Genomic DNA, 20,213 nt, shown 5'->3' on the forward strand with positions numbered 1-20,213 from the left:
CTCTTCCTAGAGCTGGCCACCCGGCCAAACTGAGCAATCGGGGGAGAAGGGCCTTGGTCAGGTAGGTGACCAAGAACCCGATGGTCACTCTGACAGAGCTCCAGAGTTCCTTTGTGGAGATGGGAGAATCTTCCAGAAGGACAACCATCTCTGCAGCACTCCACCAATCAGGCCTTTATGGTAGAGTGGCCAGACGGAAACCACTCCTCAGTAAAAGCCAAAAGGCACATAATGGACTCTCAGACCATGAGAAACAACATTCTCTGGTCTGTTGAAACCAAGATTGAATTATTTGGCCTGAATGCCAAGCGTCACGTCTGAAGGAAACCTGGCACCATCCCTACGGTGAAGCGTGGTGGTGGCAGTATCATGCTGTGGGGATGTTTTTCAGCGGCAGGAACTGGGAGACTAGTCAGGATTGTGTGAAAGATGAAAGGGGCAAAGTACAGAGAGATCCATGATGAAAACCTGCTCCAAATCCTTCAGGACCTCAGACTGGAGCAAAGGTTCACCTTCTAACAGAACAATTTTTGAAAAATGTTTTATTTAACCTTTATTTAACTAGGCAAGTCAGTTAAGAAAAAAATCGTATTTACAATGACGGCCAAACCCGGACAACGCTGGGCCAATTGTGCACCGCCCTATGGGACTCCCAATCACAGCCGGATGTGATGCAGCCTGGATTCGAACCAGGTACTGCAGTGAAGCCTCTAGCACTGAGATGCAGTGTCTTTGACCACTGCGCCAATGACGCTAAGCATACAGCCAAGACAATGCAGGAGTGGCTTTGGACAAGTCTCTGAATGTCCTTGACTAGCCCAGCCAGAGCCCAGACTTGAACCCAGTTAAACATCTCAGGGGAGACTTGAAAATAGCTGTGTAGTGACGCTCCACATCCAACCTGACAGAGCTTGAGAGAATCTGCAGAGAAGAATGGGAGAAACTCCCCAAATACAGGTGTGCCAAGCTTGTAGCTTCATACCCAAGAAGACTTGAGGCTGTAATCGCTGCCAAGGGTGATTCAACAAAGAACTAAGTAAAGGGTCTGAATACTTACAGTTGAAGTCAAAAGTTTACATACACTTAGATTGGAGTCATTAAACTCGTTTTTCAACCACTCCACAAATTTCTTGTTAACAAGCCATAGTTTTGGCAAGTCAGTTAGGACATCTACTTTGTGCATGACACAAGTAATTTTTCCAACAATTGTTTACAGACAGATTATTTCACTTATAATTCATTGTATCACAATTCCAGTGGGTCAGACGTTTACATACACTAAGTTGACTGTGCCTTTAAACAGCTTGTAAAATTCCAGAAAATGATGTCATGGCTTTAGAAGCTTCTTTCTGTAGGGCTAATTGGCATCATTTGAGTCAATTGGAGGTGTACCTGTGGATGTATTTCAAGGCCTACCTTCAAACTCAGTGCCTCTTTGCTTGACATCATTGGAAATCAAAAGAAATCAATCAAGTCCTCAGGAAAACAAATGTAGACCTCCACAAGTTTGGTTCATCCTTGTGAGCAATTTCCAAATGCCTGAAGGTACCACGTTAATCTGTACAAACAATAGTATGCAAGTATAAACACCATGGGACCACGCAGCCGTCATACCACTCAGGAAGGAGACGCGTTCTGTCTCCTAGAGATGAACGTACTTTGGTGCGAAAAGTGCAAATCAATCCCAGAACAACAGCAAAGGACCTTGTGAAGATGCTGGAGGAAACAGGTCCAAAAGTATCTATATCCACAGTAGAACGAGTCCTATATTGACGTAACCTGAAAGGCCGCTCAGCAAGGAAGAAGCCACTGCTCCAAAACCACCATAAAAAAGCCAGACTACGGTTTGCAACTGCACATGGGGACAAAGATTGTACTTTTTGGAGAAATGTTCTCTGGGCTGATGAAACAAAAATTGAACTGTTTGGCCATAATGACCATCATTATGTTTGGAGGAAAAAGGGGGAGGCTTGCAAGCCAAAGAACACCATCCCAACCATGAAGCACGGGGGTGGCAGCATCATGTTGTGGGGGTGCTTTGCTGCAGGCGGGACTGGTGCACTTCAGAAAATAGATGGCATCACGAGGAAGAAAATTATGTGGATATATTGAAGCAACATCTCAAGACATCAGTCAGGAAGTTGAAGCTTGGTTGCAAATGGGTCTTCCAAATGGACAATGACCCCAAGCATACTTCCAAAGTTGTGGAAAAATGGCTTAAGGACAACAAAGTAAAGGTATTGGGGTGGCCATCACAAAGCCCTGACCTCAATCCTAGAAAGAAAAAAATAATAATTGTGGGCAGAACTGAAAAAACGTGTGTGAGCAAGGATGCCTACAGACCTCAGGAGGAATGGGCCAAAATTCATCAAACTTATTGTGGGAAGGTTGTGGAAGGCTACCCTAAACATTTGACCCAAGTTAAACAATTTAAAGGCAATGCTACCAAATACTAACTGAGTGTATGTAAACTTCTGACCCTCTGGGAATGTGATAAAAGAAATAAAAGCTGAAATAAATCATTCTCTCCACTATTATTCTGACATTTCACATTCTTAAAATAAAGTGGTGATCCTAACTGACCTAAGACAGGGAATTTTTCCTAGGATTAAATGTCAGGAATTGTGAAAAACGGAGTTTAAATGTATTTGGCAAGGTGTATGTAAACTTCCGACTTCAACTGTATGTAAATGTGATATTTCAGTTTTTTTCAAAGTTGCTAACGTTTCTAAAAACGTGTTTTTGCTTTGTCATTATGGGGTATTGTGTGTAGATTGATGAGGGGAAAAAACTATTTAATCATTTTTAGAATAACGCTGTAACCTAACAAAATGTGGAAAAAGTCAAGGGGTCTGGATACTTTCCGAATGACAATGTACTGTATTGCACTGAGCCCATTTCAGCCATTACCGGGATGTGTTTGACAGGTCATTTCAAATTTTTCCGTGGTCGTAACATTAACAGGTTAAAATGAAAGCAATCAATCCAGCAAGATTTAAGTGACAAGTGGATTTGTCATGCCTCAAACACAGGAAATAAATAAATGGCTGCAAAAGACAGATCCTCACGTGGGCAGGGCATGCGTGTTGCTACTGTCTGCCTCCCATGGTAGCGCTCCAGCTCTCTGTTTATGTAGTGTGTGGTCATGTGTTGGCCTACAGTATGGTTTTGAATGTCCAGATAAGTACAGCAAACTGTGTGTTAGTGTTTATTTTAACCATTTAAACCGGTCATGTCGTGCTGTTGTGTTCCTGTGGTGTAAAGAATAAATATGCCCAAAGTCCTCTCTGTTGCCTGTCTGTCTGACTCGCTGCCAGACAGTAGCTCTCCTCTGACATGCTTGCTCAGATCATATGGCATGTTTCATATGGTGTTTTTATTTTTAGGACTCTGAGAAGGATCATACACCATGTGCCTTTATAACTAGTGGATCTGTGTCAGATTTCTTGGTATATGTGTGTGTGTCCCTTCATATCAACTGTTACCCTACAAGGTCCAGAGCCTGCTGGTTTATTGTTCTACCTGATAATTAATTGCACACCCCTGGTGTCCCAGGTATAACTCAGTCTTTGATTAGAGAGGAACAATAAAAAAATACAGTGGAACTGGCTTCAAGGTACAGAGTTGAGTTTGAGGGCTTTATACAATAGGTGAGCCAAGTCACTTACTGTATCTGTCTTTTCTATTCTGAGATCTGTATGAACCATGTGGCTCCTCTCCTCACCCCACAGACTCTCTGTCTGCTGCTGCAAGCTACCTCGTCAGTCATTGGCAGAACCTGTCAGTATAGTGGGGAAAGGAGAGGGTCATCACGGCTTGTCTACGGCCAGGAGCCAGGGTCAGAGGTTATAAAACCATGGGCGGGGTTGTGTCAACACAACATTTTAAATGGTTATTCATTCATGGATTCCCTGAGTTATAACTTAATCTCCTCCCAACCAATCAGTATAGTTGATCTGGAACTGGGATAACCATTGTATCACTCTTACTTAATAAGCACCTTTATCAACTGCAGGTCTTTAGGTTGATGGAAACTGGTCATCTGATTGGATTAACTGAGATCCCAGAACAGGGTTAGTTACTTGGATTAGTATTCCCCGGCATTCACACACGCACAGCCACTCCCTAATCTCGCCTCATCTCCCACTTCCAAACCAAACACCCCATGCCCATTTTATCATCAGCACCTCCCTCTCTTCTGCCTCCCACCCCCTCCTATCTCTGGGTGTAACAGTGCAAGCCATGGCACAGCCATACACACACAGCCTCCCTCTGTCTGTCTTTCAGTCAGACCCTGTATCTCAGTCAGGATCAGCCAGATAAAGTCTGCTGGGTCGTTCCATCAAATAAGTACCTTTTGGGTTGTGTACCTCAGTCCAAAAAGTTTTATTTCACCTCATTTTAACTTTCTGTCATAAAGTGTTCAACTTAATAAATAAAAAAATCCCATCTCAAGAGGTTAAATAAAAACATACTATAGTAAGTGCCTATTAAGTACAAAATATAGTAACCTTGCATGCATCATTTTTTCCCGCAATGGTTGGTATTTTTAAATGTTGAACTTGACGAGAAAGTGAGCATATCTCCGCGCAAATCTCAAACCCTGTGTGAACACAACTTCTAGAAGGTTGATCAACTGTATTGCAAGCAAATAGGCTTATTGTTAGTTTGGGGGAAATGGGAGGTGTTTGATGCACCTCCCATTTGATGCACCTCCCATAATAATGGTAGGCTAATAAGAACATTAAAACGTAGGCCTAATGATAAAACAGATGCATTTTCCATTGGTAAGGAGATCGCATAGCTGCATGTCCTCTAATAAGTGTATTTTACTTGTATTATATAGGCTTAAATCATAATCATATTGCAGGACGTCTCTCTCCTTTTCTGACATAACTAGTTTAAATTATTCCCAAGACACAACAAATAGTAGGCTACCATTTATCAATTGCTCATTCAATAGCCAAGCATGCTGGAAAGTAAATAGACCGGTAGCCTTGACAGTAGACCTAGTCCTATGTGACAGTATGGGTAGGCTCCAGTATTGCTGTGCAATAGGATTAGGAGCGTGAAATCATAGCCTAACCTATTTCATTTCAGAGCCTATACCAAGGCAGGAGATATCAATACATGATTGTGTTTCTAAACAAAATATTGAACAACAATTCATAATTTGCATGTAAGTGTGGACTGTAGCATTTACTTTTACATTTCTTGAAAGGACAATCAATCTTGCAGAATGCACGGCCAGTGCTTTGTCATTCGCTAGGCAGCGTGCATTTTGTTGTTTGGAAAAGTCACTGTAACATTCTGCCCACACCTCTACAGAAATGTGATCAAATTTGTCATTGCACTTTCTTTTAGGAACTATCATGGCCCAGTTCCAACATCTCAAAATAATACAGCAAATGAGGACGTTTTTGTTACCATAAAATGTGAATGGAGTGCGTTTTCCAGGCGGTGTTGTAGCACTTGTTCACCACCGCAAAAATATAATATGGCTCTGGTTTATCAATGAAAATATGTGTATATGTTGCGCGCGACAGTTTGATAAATCCCAATCATTTGTGGGGCACACAAATCCTAGACCTAGAATCTCATTGTACGCCAGAATTTAGTAAGAAATGTAGCACGGTTGATAAATGAGGCCCAAAAATGGCCAATAAGAGCAGAACCAGGTCACCTGCTTTTCCACTACGATTTGACTATTAGATGTTCAATGTTTCTTTTGATATATTTTTTTTCAAAAGGAATAGTTTCACCATTTATATGAAACTTCAGTTCACGTAACAGGGTTGACCTTAAAATGAGGGATAGACATTTCGTATGATTAGATTAATCACTAATCACATTAAATAAATAATCATCTTCAGAAATGACTGTCAAAGCAAAAAAATAACCAGGGCTTTACAATGATGGCGAAAACTTGGAGAAATGTTGAGGTTAATATCTTGCTAGAAGTAAACAGAGGGTACACAGAGGAATGTCAAAATGCGGATGTCTTTATTCATTTTCCATGTGGTCTATATTAAAGGGCACTTCATTTAATAAAACAGGATTTGAAAATGAAATATTGGTACACAATTTCCTATTTTCGTGGAACGACCCTACTGTTGCTGCCCATGCAAGGCGAGGTAAGCTTTGACTGATCTGTACCAGAGATACAGGAAGGGAGGGAGGGAGGGATGGAGGAGGAAGCAGAGGGGAGGTCAGTTGGTCACCGCTCTCACTGGGGATTAGGAGAGATGGTTATCACTCTGATGGGGGTGGGGGGTTTGAAGGATGAGTGGGCGTAGGGGTTTAGTGCCCCAAGGACTTTTGTGAATCTAAAGCCACTGCTTTAACCACAACACTGTCATTTCATACCACCTGTATCTAGGTCTACGTTTGTATCCCCCTCCCTTTCCCATCCTTACGATGCTGCTAGCCACAATGTCCTCCCTCCTGTAATTAAATATCAATCCATCCATCAACGTTGGTTCTCTCTCTAGTGTGTTTTGGCTGGGCTCCAATCAGGAAGACTGATCAGTCTTTGCCTCCTGAGGCCACAGTTAGCACAGTTTGAACCTGTGAACCCATTCCCTTCCATTCATCAGCCCTACATACAGACAGGCACAGCCTTGCATGTTGAGCTGAAACTCTCAAAGCATATGAATGAAAAACACTTTTCTCATCAGTATACAAAATGGTCTCTGAGTCTGAAACACTAGTGCCAGAAGGCTGTGAGCCTAGGCCAAATGCAGCTTTTATTCAGTACATTTTCTTAAGGTTTTTCTCTGCACTCAGGGGGATACAAGCAGGGCTTGTGGAGGTACCTTTCTCTCCCTGACGCTCTCCTCTGTCCAAAAGAGAGAGAGAAAAAAATGTTCAGTTAATTGCATTTTTACAGGGCTTCTCAAGTGGAAGCTAGCTAATGAGGTTAGGCAGTTCGGCTCATTGAGAATTGAAACCGTGCCTAATTGTGATCTCAAATATGCTCATAATCCTATAATTGACAGAGCAGAGGTTTCTAGTGAACCGTGAGGTGAGTGTGAGGAAGACTGAACATTGAACTATGTCTTCAAGTAACACTGGATGATTATGGGGTAGTTATTGAGGTGGCAAGTTGCTTTGAACTATGTTTACAGTTTGAGACTCTGGAGGGATATATATTACAAGTACCTAGCTAATGTAGTAAAAAGCACACACTACCGGTCAAAGGTTTTAGAACACCTACTCATTCAATGGTTTTTCTTTATTTTTACTATTTTCTACATTGCAGAATAATAGTGTATTTTTTTTATATTTGAGATTCTTCAAATAGCACCCTTTGCTTTGATGACAGCTTTGTACACTCTTGCCATTCTCTCAACCAGCTTCACCTGGAATGCTTTTCCAACAGTCTTGAAGGAGTTCCCACATATGCTGAGCACTTGTTGACTGCTTTTCCTTCACTCTGCAGTCGACTCATCCCAAACCATCTCAATTTGGTTGAGGTCGGGGGATTGTGGAGGCCAGGTCATCTGATGCAGCACTTCATCACTCTCCTTCTTGGTAAAATAGCCCGTACACAGCCTGGAGGTGTTGAAAAAAAATGAAAGTCCCACTAAGTCCAAACCAGATGGGATGCAGAATGCTGTGGTAGCCAGCCATGCTCGATAAGTGTGCCTTGAATTCTAATGTCTGGTCTAAGGTCCATTGCTCGTGTTTCTTGGCCCAAGCAAGTCTCTTCCTCTTATTGGTGTCCTTTAGTAGTGGTTTCTTTGCAGAAAGAAGACCATGAAGGCATGATTCACACAGTCTCCTCAGAACAGTTGATGTTGAGATGTGTATGTTACTTGAACTCTGTGAAGCATTTTTTGGGCTGCAATTTCTGAGGCTGGTAACTCTAATTAACTTATCCTCCGAGGTAACTCTGGGTCTTCCATTCCTGTGGCGGTCCTCATGAGAGCCAGTTTCATCATAGCGCTTGATGGTTTTTGCGACTGTACTTGAAGAAACTTTCAAAGTTCTTGAAATGCTCCATATTGACTGACCTTCGTATCTTAAAGTAATGACGGACTGTTGTTTCTCTTTGTTTATTTGAGCTGTTCTTCTCATAATATGGACTTGGTCTTTAACTAAATAGGGCTGTCTTCTGTAAACCACCCCTACCTTGTCACAACACAACTGATTGGCTCAAACGCACTAAGAAGGAAAGAAATTCCACAAATTAACTTTTAACAAGGCACACTCTTAATTGAAAAGCATTCCAGGTGACTACCTCATGAAGCTGGTTGAGAGAATGCCAAGTGTGTGCAAAGCTGTCATCAAGGCAAAGGGTGGCTACTTTGAAGAATCTCAAATATAAAATATACACTGCTCAAAAAAATAAAGGGAACACTTAAACAACACAATGTAACTCCAAGTCAATCACACTTCTGTGAAATCAAACTGTCCACTTAGGAAGCAACACTGATTGACAATATATTTCACATGCTGTTGTGCAAATGGAATAGACAACAGGTGGAAATTATAGGCAATTAGCAAGACACCCCCAATAAAGGAGTGATTCTGCAGGTGGGGACCACAGACCACTTCTCAGTTCCTATGCTTCCTGGCTGATGTTTTGGTCACTTTTGAATGCTGGCGGTGCTTTCACTCTAGTGGTAGCATGAGACGGAGTCTACACCCCACACAAGTGGCTCAGGTAGTGCAGGTCATCGAGGATGGCACATCAATACGAGCTGTGGCAAGAAGGTTTGCTGTGTCTGTCATCGTAGTGTCCAGAGCATGGAGGCGCTACCAGGAGACAGGCCAGTACATCAGGGGACGTGGAGGAGGCCGTAAGAGGGCAACAACCCAGCAGTAGGACCGCTACCTCCGCCTTTGTGCAAGGAGGAGCAGGAGAAGCACTGCCAGAGCCCTGCAAAATGACCTCCAGCAGGTCACAAATGTGCATGTGTCTGCTCAAACGGTCAGAAACAGACTCCATGAGGGTGGTATGAGGGCCCGACGTCCACAGGTGGGGGTTGTGCTTACAGCCCAACACCGTGCAGGACGTTTGGCATTTGCCAGAGAACACCAAGATTGGCAAATTCGCCACTGGCGCCCTGTGCTCTTCACAGATGAAAGCAGGTTCACACTGAGCACGTGACAGAGTCTGGAGACGCTGTGGAGAACGTTCTGCTGCCTGCAACATCCTCCAGCATGACCGGTTTGGCGGTGGGTCAGTCATGGTGTGGGGTGGCATTTCTTTGGGGGGCCGCACAGCCCTCCATGTGCTCGCCAGAGGTAGCCTGACTGCCATTAGGGACTGAGATGAGATCCTCAGACCCCTTGTGAGACCATATGCTGGTGCGGTTGGCCCTGGGTTCCTCCTAATGCAAGACAATGCTAGACCTCATGTGGCTGGAGTGTGTCAGCAGTTCCTGCAAGAGGAAGGCATTGATGCTATGGACTGGCTCGCCCGTTCCCCAGACCTGAATCCAATTGAGCACATCTGGGACATCATGTCTCGCTCCATCCACCAACGCCACGTTGCACCATAGACTGTCCAGGAGTTGGCGGATGCTTTAGTCCAGGTCTGGGAGGAGATCCCTCAGGAGACCATCCACCACCTCATCAGGAGCATTCCCAGGCATTGTAGGGAGGTCATACAGACACGTGGAGGCCACACACACTACTGAGCCTCATTTTGACTTGTTTTAAGGACATTACATCAAAGTTGGATCAGCCTGTAGTGTGGTTTTCCACTTTAGTTTTGAGTGTGACTCCAAATCCAGACCTCCATGGGTTGATAAATTGGATTTCCATTGATTATTTTTGTGTGATTTTGTTGTCAGCACATTCAACTATGTAAAGAAAAAAGTATTTAATAAGATTATTTATTTCATTCAGATCTAGGATGCGTTGTTTAAGTGTTCCCTTTATTTTTTTGAGCAGTATATTTTGATTTGTTTAACACTTTTTTGGTTACTACATGATTTCATGTGTTATTTCATAGTTTTGATGTCTTCCCTATTATTCTACAACGTAGAAAATAGTAAAAATAAAGAAAAACCTTTGAATGATTAGGTGTTCGAAAATTTTGGACTGGTAGTGTATATCTCCCTCTAAAGCTTAGATTGACACATTGTGTTTGTTTGGTTTATTCCCACTGCACTGAAATACACTGATGTCTAGTCTAGAGAGCCCTGCTGCACCACTGTGTAACAGTAACATGGTACCGGCTTTGCCCACATGGCAACAGAGCTTGCTTTACCAATAACCATGTTGTCAATATCAGCAAGACAGCTAGACCTGTGTTTGCCATGTTTCTGGAGCACACTGTAAAATGGACCTGATTTCTAGTTAGCATAGAAGTACAAACACATTACTTTTTGTTTTGACCAGACTGACCGTGAAATAATTGTGCCTTTCACTGTAGTCGTTGAGTAGAACACGTCCTCAGGGAAGCAGTAAATGTTCTGAGGCCTGGTACAGGAGGAGGTGCAGACGGAAGTTTTGTGTAAGACCATGCAGTGAACGACTGAAGGCTGATTCTGGCAGTCTGAGATGTACAGCTTTGTCTGTCTGATTGATCAGTATCGAGACACTGTCTGTCTGTCTGTCTGTCTGTCTGTCTGTCTGTCTGTCTGTCTGTCTGTCTGTCTGTCTGTCTCGCACGCGCACACACAGACACACACAGCACACACACGCCCACTACTGGCTCATGTTGCCCTTGGGGATTTGAATCTCTCTTCACAGCCAGTGATGTTCCTTCCCCACACCTAACAGCTGTCTCACTGAGGTTTGTTTGTGTAGCCCATCAACCTTTCACCAGGACTGGGGAGGTACAGTAGAAGAGATGAAATAGCAGGGCTCAGTAGGACAGTAGAGTCCAAGTCTTTACAATCCAGATCCATTTAGATAGGCAATTCTTTCCCCTGGGGACTAGGATGTTGTAATTTGATCATAAAATGGAGGAAATCAAAATGATTCATTATAGTTAAATGTAATTGCAGTTAAGTTAATTTCCTTACCTCTCTGTTCAGTTTCTCTCTCTCTCTCTCTCTCTCTCTCTCTCTCTCTCTCTCTCTCTCTCTCTCTCTCTCTCTCTCTCTCTCTCTCGAATCCAGGCTGTGTTGACAGTCAGAAGCATTAATCCTTTGTCTTTTGTTACATGACTCTTTGTTGTATCATGATGCAGGACTAAAGCACTAGGGAGAAGCATTGGACAGTGTGCAGGGCTTCCCTTTCTTAATCTACACTGTGTTTTGCCCAGTACAGGTTTTCTGAAGTTTAGGATGTGCAAATCACCTCTGTATGCATCTTTGTTACTAGTGTAAATCACAGAAAAAGTGATACATCTACATTAATAAAAATGCCACACAGGTCACCTCTGGCAAGCCAAACTCCAGGGCAGAACTAAACATAAACTTCAACTTTGTAGGGTTAAAGGTTGTTGTATGTTTTTGAATTTGGGTGGTGGTGGGGTCATTAAACATGATCTTATGGTAGGCTTGGTCGCTGTTCCACAGACAAAGTCATTGTTGTCATGCCAGCCTTGGCTGAAGCGAAAATGACCGTGTGGAGGTGTCCTGTGTGCAAACATGACAGAAAACTGTCAAAAGTTGTTGTGTTTCATTTCCCTACCCTGACAGGACTCGGATAGTAGAGGACAACTAAACTCAGCAAAAAAAGAAACGTCGCTTTTTCAGGACCCTGTCTTTCAAAGATAATTCGTAAAAATCTAAATAACTTCACAGATCTTCATTGTAAAGGGTTTAAACACTGTTTCCCTTGCTTGTTCAATGAACCATAAACAATGAATGAACATGCACCCGTGGAACAGGCGTTAAGACACTTACAGCTTACAGACGGTAGGCAATTAAGGTCACCATTATGAAAACTTAGGACACTAAAGAGGCCTTTCTACTGACTCTGAAAAACACCAAAAGAAAGATACCCAGGGTCCCTGCACATCTGCGTAAATGTGCCTTAGGCATGCTGCAAGGAGGCTGCAGATGTGGCCAGGGCAATAAATTGCAATGTCCGTACTGTGAGACGCCTAAAACAGTGCTACAGTGAGACAGGACGGACAGCTGATTGTCCTAGCAGTGACAGACCACGTGTAACAACATCTGCACAGGATTGGTACATCCGAACATCACACCTACGGGACAGGTACAGGATGGCAACAACAATTTGTGCATTACAAATTACAAATATTAAATTCAATATCCTAATACATTTTACATTTACATTTTAGTCATTTAGCAGACGCTCTTATCCAGCATCATCGGACTGAGCTTGTTGTCATTGCAGGCAATCTCAATGCTGTACATTACAGGGAAGACATCCTCCTCCCTCATGTGGTACCCTTCCTGCAGGCTCATCCTGACATGACCCTCCAGCATGACAATGCCACCAGCCATACTGCTCGTTCTGTGCGTGATTTCCTGCAAGACAGGAATGTCAGTGTTCTGCCATGGCCAGCGAAGAGCCCAGATCTCAATCCCATTGAGCACGTCTGGGACCTGTTGGATCGAAGGGTGAGGGCTAGTGCCATTCCCCCCCAGAAATGTCCAGGAACTTGCAGTTGCCTTGGTGGAAGAGTGGGGTAACATCTCACAGCAAGAACTGGCAAATCTGGTGCAGTCCATGAGGAGGAGATGCACTGCAGTACTTAATGCAGCTGGTCGCCACACCAGATACTGACTGTTACTTTTGATTTTGACCCCCCCCCCCCTTTGTTCAGTACGAAAAAAGAAAAAAAAATGTATGAAATGAATTGAAATGTATGCATTCACTACTGTAAGTCGCTCTGGATAAGAGCGTCTGCTAAATGACTAAAATGTAAATGTAAAAATTTTCAGGGACACATTATTCCATTTCTGTTAGTCAGAACTTGTGGAACTTGTTAAGTTTATGTCTCAGTTGTTGAATCTTGTTATGTTCATACAAATATTTACACATGTTAAGTTTGCTTAAAATAAACACAGTTTATTCCATGTACCGTAGGCTTCCTATGCGTTGACATATTCTGCCAAAGAATCAATGAATAATGGAAATAAAGTAAAACCAGTGCAACTGTAGTACCCCTGATGACACTTCCTCTCTTTCTCTTCCTGTTCCTTCCTGTTTGATTGACAGAATGAAGAACAAGTTGTGGTACTTTGAGTTTGGCACCACAGAGACCATCTCTGCCACGTGCAAGAAACTCAACGAGTGTATCGAAGTGGAGGTGAGTCACCGGTATTCCCTTTAGCTGGAGTTTTTTTTGACAGCACCAAAATGTTATATTCTCTCTCTCTCTCTCTCTATCTCTCTCTCTCTCTCTCTCTCGCTCTCTCTGTCTCTCTGTCTCTCTGTCTCTGTCTCGCTCTCTCTCTCTCAAGAGTTTCACTTTGGCTGGAGATCAGTTGGTGATTTAAATTGTTTATCAACACATCTTATGGACATCTTGGGATGACAAAGTTTAAACAGTTCATCGCTGTTGTTTTAATTTTCTTTTAAATGACAGACTTTAACCTGCAAACCAGAAAAATACATCTTAAAAGACATCAAAGTGAAATTAAAACAAATTATTTTAATCCCATGGGGAAGGTAGTTAGCTATTCTTATCTCTCAGCGAAGGCTTCATTAAGCCAGTCTGTCAGGTAACTGACTCTGTATTGCATGAGGCACACACACACACAACAGTGGCGGTCAGTGCTGTTTAAGATTAGGGAGGATGATACTGTTTTTGTGAGTATGGCCTTATTTCTATTGCAGCATATTGGATGACTGTCATTCATATTCCATTCACCCAGCTCAATGTAACATATAGGTTTAGGCTACTACATGATACTAAAGTTTCCCTGTACCCATCAGGAGGTTGCTACAACGTAGGTCGAGATACAGGTCGATATAATGTTTTGTAATCAAGGTGACAGACAGTGACACATTCAATACCGCCTTACACACTGCATCTATACACCCCTGATCACACCCAAACACAGTTCACTTTCATAGCAGCCACATACAAACAGCATGATCACTTTGCTCATTATATATAGAATTCCTTCTCGCAACTATCTACACGCTCTCCTCTCACTTTTTTCCTTCGCTTGTGGACTTCAGTGCACAACACATTAGCTGTCTGTGACCAGGTGAAAAAAGGTTCATATAATGACCGCTAACCACTACACACAGCCTACATCGTTGTCTCGTCATAGTCGACATACTGTATCTACTAGAACTAACACAAGTACAGTGTACAGTCAGAAAGTAGTTTAGCAATTACACCAGCGGGCCCCAGTTGCAATAAATTAATACAAATCAAAAGACTACCTTGAATTGGAAGAGTTCCGGTGTTGGATAGCCTGCTAGCTAACATAGCATCCCTCTCTGTTTGAGCCAGGTGTTTGAGTAGGCAAAAACAATACAACCAAATATAGCTAGCTCCCTCTCTCTCTCTCGCTTCTCCTTAATTTTGGAATAAATTAATTTGTTCAAAACTGTTCAACTATTGTCTTTCTCTCTCTTTGAGTCAACTACTCACCACATTTTATGCACTGCAGTGCTAACTAGCTGTAGCTTACACTTTTAGTATTAGATTCATTCTCTGATCTTTTGATTGGGTGGGCAACATGTCAGTTCATGCTGCAAGAGCTCTGATAGGTTGGAGGACATACTCCGGAAGTTGTCATAATTACTGCGTAAGTCTATGGAAGGGGGTGAAAACCATGAGCCTCCTAGGTTTTGTATTGAAGTTAATGTACCCAGAGGAGGACGGAAGCTAGCTGTCCTCCGGCTACACCATGGTGCTACCCTACAGAGTGCTGTGAGGCTACTGTAGACCTTCATTCCAAAACAGTGTGTTTTAATCAATTATTTGGTGACGTGAATATATTTAGTATAGTTGCATCCTAAAAGGATACCTTTATTAATGTTTCACTTTTTATTTTTATGAAATTCACTGAGGAGCCTCCACTATTTTCAGAGTGTAACACACACACAGACAGACCCGACAGACAGACAGTCTGCCAAGCAGTCAAATCCCCGGTTTAATGCCTTGAAGCAGAGAGTGATGGGTGGTGAAATGTGGTGTAGCAGGATTCACCACTGAAGTTATATCGCCCTGCAAGATGTAATTAAACTGGGCTATTAAAAGCTTCACAGAGTAGACTGACAATGAAAGCACTAGACAGTGTTTTTGTGTGTGTGTGTGTGTGTGTGTGTGTGTGTGTGTGTGTGTGTGTGTGTGTGTGTGTGTGTGTGTGTGTGCGCGTGCGCGTGCGTACGCGTGAGAGTATGTGTGAGTCATATTCTGTGTGTGTTCCTGAAACTGTTTTTCATGGGCACTCAAACCTAAATATTTCTTTGCTCTGACAGCACTTGTGGGTTGAGGTACATTCAAACATCATTTGCTTCAACGAGGGTGGTCGCTGAATATTGTGAATGTGTTTTCTTTTTCTGTTTCTACATTAGCTTATTTGAACACATTTGTTGATAGGGAATTTATGGAAAAGTGCATACTTGGACCGACAATGTCAAAGTAACCAAGTTATTTTGGTACAACCATTTGGATAAACTGAGACAAACAACATCCCTTTGATGGTGCAGAATGTGTACATTTTCTAGTTATTCACTAGCTGTGACATCAGAAGTTGTTTTCTTCTAGAATTTCGACACAGTCTGGTAGAACGCTCAAAGGCAACATTATGTAATGTATTGATACAAACTTGCACTGTGATGCTACTGTAAAAATGATTCATTGTATACCATTGCTCCTCCCAATATCCACACATGGATACTGTTATAAACAATATTCTATTATTCTCCATCACAATGGAAGGCCCCTTTGATTTTCAATCTGTATCAGATAGCCTTATACTGTATGTGGTTCACATGAAACATACTGTCACATGACACCATTCATTAGCATAGCTTCAATGAAAACACAAGGATGTAATCTCTATAGTTCTTGCCTTGAATGGATGTGCAGAAAAGACAATTATCTCTAAGTACCTTTTGAAGAGGAGCCCTTTTTGACACTGTTTTTTAAAATTTAACTAGGCAAGTCAATTAAGATCAAATTCTTATTTACAATGAAGGCCTACACCGGCCAAACCCGAACAACGCTGGGCCAATTGTGCGCCGCCCTATGGGACTCCCATTCACGGCCGGTTGTGATACAGCCTGGATTCGAACCTGGTTGTCTGTAGTGATGCCTCTAGCACTGAGATGCAGTGCCTTAGACCGCTGCGCCTGTAATTAGCAAGTAGCAGCGCTGCGAAGCCTCCTTGAAGATACTCAAGGCTATCTACTAGGGTCCACAGTTCTGTCTCAGCCATTGTCTCAAGTATTTGTTCATGATCTCTCTCTCTCATCTCCCCTCCCCTCTGTCTCTTTCACTCTTTCTACCTCTCTATCTCTCCCTCTCTTTCTCTCTCTCCTTCCCTCCCCCTCTCTTCCTCACTCTACCCTCCTCCATCACTTCCCCTCTCTCTTTCTCCCTCAGTGTGATGGTATCATCCTGGACCTCAGCAGCACGTCGTTGGAAGGCATCGCCGTCCTCAACATACCCAGCATGCATGGCGGCTCCAACCTGTGGGGCGAGACCAAGAAGAGGAGGAACTACAGCCGCATGAGCAAGAAGGTTCCGGACAGGATGCCCGCCAGTACCGTCACTGATATAAAGGAGCTCAAATTCTGTGTTCAGGGTGAGTCAACTAAACTCGCCCTCAGCAACACCAGTGTGATGTGCCCTTTTCACACTATCCTGATCTTTCCCGTGTCCTTTTCAGAACAGTTCCAGGAACTAATGTGGATGCATAACTAGGCCAGCTCAGTACAGTTTGGTTCAGCTTGGCTTGGCTCGGCTCAGTAGTGGGAAAAGGCCTAAGGTGGGAAGTGGGACCAGTTCTTGCCTCTTCAATATACCACTATATAATGTTCTTGATTTCAGCCATTAGGATTTAGTGTAATGTGGTTCAATGGGTGTCAAAGGATCCATTGTGTCTGATTGGTCTGCCATTTCTTGACCACATAAGCCTCGTAGTTGTATGCCAAACACTATGTCATTTCCACACTTAAGGAAGTCTTGTATTCCCTTCCCTCTGCTCCGTAGCCCAGGCTTGCCATATGGAACGAGTTAGCCTGCACTTTCTGTTGAAGCTTGTTTGTGAGAGACTAGGAGGGATCACTAAACAGTTCTAGTGTCATTTTGTAAGTGTTTCATACTGTCACAATTTCACCCACCAGCCAGTAGAATGTCAGCTCTTTTTTAATTTACTTTTTAACCTTTATTTAACTAGGCAAGTCAGTTAAGAACAAATGATATGTACAAATACAATGACGGCCTACCCCGGTCAAACCTGGACGACGCTGGGCCAATTGTGTGCCGCCCTATGGAACTCCCAATCACGGCCGGATGTAATACAGCCTGGATTTGAACCAGGGACTGTAGTGACGCCTCTTGCACTGAGATGCAGTGCCTTAGACTGCTGCGCCACCCATGTGATGTTGTGACCCCCATGAGCATCTGTCCCAGAGGACATTGGGGACGAGCTGCGCTGAGCCGCTGACACACACACACACACACACACACACACATTGGGGACAAGCTGTGCTTGCAGGACCTGGCGCCCACTGGCCAAGGTCGGTGACAAGCAGCTGTTTTCGGATGCCATGAATTAACCTAGAACACTGAACACTGCCTCAGAGGCTGGGCTGCTGGATGCTGGGCTAGCGGCTCTGTTTCACTCTGCTGAGAGGATAAGAGGGGAAAGGAGGGAAGGGGAAAGGAGGGAAGGGGAGAGGAGAGGAGGGGAGGGGAGGGAAAGAGAGGAGGGGAGGAAAGAGGAGAGAGAGGCGAGAAGGGGAGAGGAGGAAAGAGGAGAGGAGGTGAGAAGAGGAAAGGAAAGAGGGGAGGAAAGGGGGGAGGAGAGGAGGGAAGGAGAGAGGGAAACAGAAGCTCCCTCTCCCCCTATTTAACTGCCCCGCACCCCCTCTATCTGTCCATCTCTCTTTCTCTTGTGCCTACAGTCTTCTCTGGCCTCGTTATTACTGTCCCAAAACATGCTCTGTGTGTAAGCAGACAGACATATGGTAGTGAGGACGATGGTAGTGAGGATGATGATGATGTTAGTGATTATGATGATGATGACGATGGCAGAGAGGATGATGATGATGATGATGATGGTATTAAGGATGATGATGATGATAATGGCAGTGATGATGATGATGATGATAGTGGCAGTGATGATGATGACGATGATGGTAGTGAGGATGATGATGATGTTAGTGATTATGATGATGATGACGATGGCAGAGAGGATGATGATGATGATGATGATGGTATTAAGGATGATGATGATGATAATGGCAGTGATGATGATGATGATGATGATAGTGGCAGTGATGATGATGACGATGATGGCAGTGAGGATGATGATGATGGTAGTGATTATGATGATGATGATGACGATGGCAGAGGATGATGATGATGACGGTATTAAGGATGATGATGATGATGATGATGATGATGATGGCAGTGAGGATGATGATGATGATGGCAATGAGGATGATGATGATGATAATAATGGCAGTGAGGATGATGATGACGATGGCAGTGATGATGATGATGATGATGACGACGATGGCAGTGAGGATGATGATGATGATGGCAGATTCCTTGCAGTGAAAAGGCAGATTCTTTGTCCTCTATTTGTTACATCACTTCCTGTCTGTGACACTCTCACTCTTCCTCCTCGCTCTTCCTCTTTCATCCATCCTCTTTCTCTCTCTTCCTTAACCACCCCGCATCTGTGCTTCTCGTTCCTGACTGAACTAGTTTGAATCCTGTTTCCATGGAGACCCTCCGGCTCCACTGAACTAGAGAGAGAGGCAGAAAGAGAGAGAGAAATGAGAAAGGGGTGGAGAGTGGGAAAGACAGAAAGCTAGAGAGAGGAAGAGAGAGGAAGCTAGAGAGAAGGGAGAAAGAGTAAGTGAATAGGAGAGAGAAAGAGAGAGCGAGAGGGAGCAAACAAGGAGGCTGCTGCCAGCTGTGTGACTCATATCATTAATCTTTAACTGCCCTCCAGGCAGCCTTCACTGGGCTCTGCTTGCTGCCTTAGCAACAGTTGATCCTCTATGACCTGCCCTTCAGCACTACCGTACTGTAACACACTGTACAGTACGCCCTCACGTTGTCACCCTCCCCCCCCGGGCCCTCTCACCTGACCACCTAAACACGCTCCCTCCAACGCCAACGCCCCAGCCTCTCTCTCTCTCTCTCTCTCTCTCTCTCAAGAGATTACTGAGTGACAACCCTGTCCCCTGCTGTCCCCTCTCAGATGCATACACACAAACAGAGTATATATGAATGCATCTCACGCAATGTCATATTGGCTGTGAGCACAGTAGCTTTTGTTGTTGTCTTGTGGACTATGGTGTCAAAGTGTTTTGCCAATAACTTTGGTAATTGACCAATTAACTGTGACATGAAGACATTTCATTCTTTCATTTCATTCTCAAATAGTCTGTTTTGTGACTTGTGAAGTTCCATAACATCATTGTCTCACGTCAGGTAGCCGTCTACACTGATCTGCCTGATAACTCGCAAACACTCATGGGATAGATAAAAATAAGTCTGGCTACAATATCCTGTCCTAACATAAAAAAATGTCACAAAGGTGCCATCGTCCACTGAACCCTCTTTCATCCTCAGTCAAAAAAGAGTCAATGTCACCAAAAAACTATAAACCTGTAGCTAATATTAACGGTTTTTAATGAGAAAGTATTCATTACCTAACTCTACATTTAGCTAAGGTGTTTTGCGGTTGTAGAGTCAGTATTTATGAAATTCGAAATGTGAAAATGATCTAGCTAAGTCTCTGAACCAGTCTCAAATCAATCCATATGAAACAAAAGGCGGGGATGCTAACCACTCCAGTTCACACACTCAATGTGACGCCATCTTATCATTGGTGTTGCCCCATCTGCATTTCTGACTCCTGAACACCGCAGCAGTGAACTGTCATGGCTCCTACTGCTAGCCTAATTACAGTCTGGCATTCCAGGCCCTTTTCAGGTCAATGAAAAATCGATATCATCAAATGTCAAGCAATGTTTGTTTGCCTCAGGCACACTGATTAACAGTGCTTTTAATCTGTCAGCTCATGACTTACCTTTAAACCATCTGCCTTGCTTGCTATTTGCACTACGCTCACAGCACTGTGGGTTTTGTGACTCTTTGTTTTGCATGAGTGTCTGTGTGTCAGTAT

At 43.5% G+C, this 20,213-nt stretch overlaps 1 protein-coding gene across 3 annotated transcripts in view; it reads left to right on the forward strand.

Annotated features, from left to right (window-relative positions):
- The window catches only part of dgkg (diacylglycerol kinase, gamma), a 164,530-nt gene that overhangs the window by 124,555 nt on the left and 19,762 nt on the right, over positions 1–20,213 (forward strand). For all 3 annotated transcript variants that reach the window (XM_014173603.2, XM_014173605.2, XM_014173604.2), the window contains 2 exons: positions 13,096–13,186; positions 16,448–16,649. In XM_014173603.2, coding sequence (XP_014029078.1) covers positions 13,096–13,186; positions 16,448–16,649 — 293 coding nt within the window. The remainder of the gene's footprint in view (positions 1–13,095; positions 13,187–16,447; positions 16,650–20,213) is intronic.

This window comes from Salmo salar, chromosome ssa25 (assembly GCF_905237065.1).
Source record: "Salmo salar chromosome ssa25, Ssal_v3.1, whole genome shotgun sequence".
Classification (NCBI taxonomy): Eukaryota; Metazoa; Chordata; class Actinopteri; order Salmoniformes; family Salmonidae; genus Salmo; species Salmo salar.